Source organism: Pterocles gutturalis, unplaced genomic scaffold (genome assembly GCF_000699245.1).
Source record: "Pterocles gutturalis isolate BGI_N339 unplaced genomic scaffold, ASM69924v1 scaffold2523, whole genome shotgun sequence".
Classification (NCBI taxonomy): domain Eukaryota; kingdom Metazoa; phylum Chordata; class Aves; order Pterocliformes; family Pteroclidae; genus Pterocles; species Pterocles gutturalis.
This window is the reverse complement of record NW_010122728.1, coordinates 46,668-50,597: the sequence shown is the minus strand read 5'-3', so window position 1 is coordinate 50,597 and position 3,930 is coordinate 46,668. Positions and strand designations below refer to the sequence as shown.

Sequence of the window (3,930 nt, the reverse complement as noted above, 5' to 3'; positions counted from 1 at the left end):
GAGCGGCAGGGGAGTCCCAACATTTGCTTTGAAGGGCTCATTTTGGTATTGCATGTGGAAGCATAGCTCCTGCTGAGGTTTGTACAGTTGAGGAGAATAAGGCACAGGATTACAGCCATTTGTCTTACATTTGTTACAGGAATTGAAGAAGAAGGGTTGTGTTGAGCCACCCATCCACCCAGCTGTAATGCAGGGATTGACTGAGGACCTTTTAGCCTTGGCATCATTGTCTGTTGCATAGCTTCAGGAACCAGAGAGCACACAGGGCTCTGTCTGCGTCCCCCATCCTGCAGCTGACACTGGGGGATGCAGGGAGTGAATGATGTGGGGAGACCTAGAGAGAAGCTGCCTGATGCCCAGGGAACCTCCTCTCATTGCAACTATTTACCATTGTCCTGAATCATACCTTTTATTTGCCGAGGACCATGTTGTAGCATTCTGTTTCAAACCAAAACCCCTCTGGCCTTGTAACAGCCTTGCATAACATTTGCAGCAGGTTAGATGGATGCTTCTGCTGCTAGTGCACTTCCAAAATTTTAAACCCAATAATGGGTCTGAACATAAGCTGGCAAAGTGGGCAGGTATTTCCTTCCTTCGGGAACATTCTGGAACAGCTCTTCTCAAAAGAAAATATTGGGAGTTGTTCAATTTAGCGACAAAGTAGTGCTTAGTTTAAGCTAAGTAGATCTCAGTTTAGTGCTGCACCTGTGTGTGTGCTATGGTCTGATTTTAATTCAGCAATAGCAACAATGCTGCTTGCACTCAGCTGGTAAACTATATGGAAAGACAGGAATGTTATTAAACACCCTGCTGCACAAAAAAGGGGCCATGTCTATGGTTTTGCAGTCACAGCCGAGGTTGTGTCAGGCAGCAGAGAACAGGATAGATGCACTGTTGCTCACTCCTTCAAAAAGTTACATTATATACTCATACCAGTGAAAGTGCTGTGTCTCCATCCATCTCTTTCTTCAGGGCAGGTTAGCAGTATTTTCCAGAAGAAGTGTGGTCACAGGAAGGACTTTGGGCTTGTCAAACCCTGTTGGGAGAGGAGACAAAGGAAATTTATTTCCCGTTGGACAACTTCATGGGCCAGCCCTGGTGTTAGAGACAATGAGGTTGCTGTGACTGAATTCTAAAGCCTTCTATTTAATGCTTTATTTTTAAAAAATACTAGTATCTACCATTAAGCACACATTATTTGAAGACTCACAAGAGATTCCCTTGCTGGGCCCATTGAATCCCCTGGAGTTACTCAGGAAAGTAAACAATCCTTCCTACTCACTTAGAAGACAGTAATTTTTCTGACAATGCAGGGGTTGCTGTACTTTAGTTTGTGACTCATAAGAAATTAAAAAAAAAAAAAGTTTTGGATAATAAACAGTGGGAGTCTTGTTCCAACACTCTTATTTAGCTGGAAATAATTTGAAATCCAAGTTGTTTTATTGCCCTCAGTCAGCTACTCCAGGGGAATGAAATCCTTGCTTATTATTGTGGCAAAATCTGTCTTTCAGTTAACGGGATGATTAAGAAAAAACTTCAGATTTACAGTGTTCAGGCCTGCTAAGGATGGTATTTGTGCTGTACCCAGAGTGGTGTGCACATGTCTTTGTTAGAAGCTGGAATTGTCTCCGACACATTTCCTGATGTAAAATACCATCATGTCTCTGTTTTCTTACAGAATGAAGAGACGCAAGTGTCCCTACAAATGTCCTGCACGAAGGAAGATCCTGATCCTGTGTGTTACAGGGTGGCTGATTGCACTGCTGAAGCTCCTCCATGTTGAAAGACACTTCTTCCCCTCTAAGGACATTTATTTGGTTGAGCACTTCTTGAGCACTTCTTCTTATGTGAGAAATAGGTATTCCTATCTTAGAAATGACTTGCAGTATGAAATTAATTGTTCATCAATATACGAGCAAGATCCCTATGAAATTGGCAAGAGTTTAGAGATAAGAAGAAAAGAGATAATTGATTTAGCTGATGAAGATGTTGTAGCAATAACGAGTGATTGCCAGGTGTATCGTTCACTTAGGAAATACCACCTCAAACCTGTTTCTCCAGAGGAAGAGAATTTTCCAATCGCCTATTCTTTGGTTGTTCATAAAGATGCGGTTATGGTAGAAAGGCTCATACATTCTCTGTACAGTCATCAAAATATTTACTGCATCCATTATGACCAAAAAGCAGCAAAAAGTTTCAAATCTGCTATGAACAATCTTGCTAGATGTTTCTCCAATATTTTCGTTGCATCAAAATTGGAGACAGTGGACTATGCACATATTTCAAGGCTGCAAGCAGATTTCAATTGTTTGTCTGATTTGATGGCATCTTCAGTTCCTTGGAAGTATGTTATTAATTTGTGCGGCCAAGATTTCCCTTTGAGGTCAAATTTCCAGTTGGTCACTGAATTGAAGAAACTTGATGGAGGAAACATGCTGGAAACTATAAAGCCGAGCAGTAGCAAAAGAGAACGATTTACTTATCACTATGAACTTATGAAAGTGCCTTATGAATACATGCAGATGCCTGTAAAAACCAACATTTCCAAGAATCCACCACCTCACAATATTGAGGTATTTGTAGGCAGTGCCTATTTTGTTCTAAGTCGAGCATTTATTCAATATACCCTTGAAAGCTCTCTTGCAAAAGATTTTTTCGAGTGGTCAAAGGATACTTACTCTCCAGATGAACATTTCTGGGCCACTCTTGTTCGTGTTCCTGCTGTCCCTGGGGAAGTTCCAAGGTCAGCCCAGGACATAACAGACCTACAAAGCAAAACTCGTCTGGTGAAATGGAATTATCTTGAAGACCATTTGTATCCTCCATGCACTGGCACCCACCTTCGCAGTGTCTGCATCTATGGGGCCACAGAATTAAGATGGCTTTTGAACTACGGGCACTGGTTTGCTAATAAGTTCGACTCCAAAGTAGACCCTGTCCTGGTAAAATGCCTGGCAGAAAAACTGGCAGAACAACAGAAAGAGTGGGTGTATTTGTCCTCTGATAAATACTTTCTGCACATAAATTCTATGAATGTCTTGCTGTAGTAGTACCGTCTTCCTTGCTATGAGTACTGTGTACTGTTATAACACAGCACCTGCAGTTCCTCTGCCTCGACCTACTGCAGGGTGTTAGCAAGCAAAATGTCCATTCTGCATAAAGTTCAAGGCCCTGGACAGCCAGGTGCCCAGCCATTTATTTATGAAAAGTCATGCCTCTCTGATTAACTGTTTTGTAACTTGCCACAATAATCCTGTAATTGTTCTTATAGGTGATTCTGGGAGGGTGAGGTTTGCTTTTGGAGGCTCTGGCACCATCTGTTCCAGTGGAGTATTTCAGAAACTTGTTTTACATCAAGTGTGTTTGCATCTTTCCTAAGAAACTCAACTGGTCTATCTGCCTGTCCCCTTTTCCTTAATTTTTGTTTTTCTTAAAGATATGAAACAAAGACGTCTGTATCTGCTACCTCAGGAAACCTGGAAGTGCCCCTCTCATGGACAAAACCAAGAGATCAGCATGACACCAAATGAGCCGTGTGGCCTCACCTGAAGTCCCAAACTCCTCACCTGTGGGAGCTAACAAATATCTTTGCAATGCAAAGATGGATGGATTATATAAGGGAAGGAAGATCCTTAGATACTGCATTGCATGCAGCATTATTCTCTTCTCCCAGCTCTTCTCTGCATTGCTTTTCTTTCTGTGAAATGTGCTCAGGTGCTGTGCCATGCCTAAGAAATTGGCAGTGGTTGAGTGGAACAGTATCGCATACTGTTATTCTTCAAAGGCAGTATGTAAGCATCTCCCAAAGGCAGTCTCTGCAGCCCCTTAGAGTAGACATCCATGCCAAAAGACGTTGGTCTTCATTTGTGTCTCTGCCAGTAGAAATATCCTTCTGTAAAATCTCAGTCCTCTTGAGACAGTATTTCTACA

The 3,930-nt window shown here is 42.0% G+C and overlaps 1 protein-coding gene across 1 annotated transcript; it reads left to right on the top strand.

The window, feature by feature from the left end:
* Positions 1 to 1,679: 1,679 nt before the first annotated feature.
* GCNT4 (glucosaminyl (N-acetyl) transferase 4, core 2) lies at positions 1,680 to 3,047 on the top strand. Its single transcript, XM_010077598.1, has one exon. The coding sequence runs from the start codon at positions 1,680 to 1,682 to the stop codon at positions 3,045 to 3,047; it is 1,368 nt and encodes a 455-aa protein (XP_010075900.1).
* Positions 3,048 to 3,930: the final 883 nt, after the last annotated feature.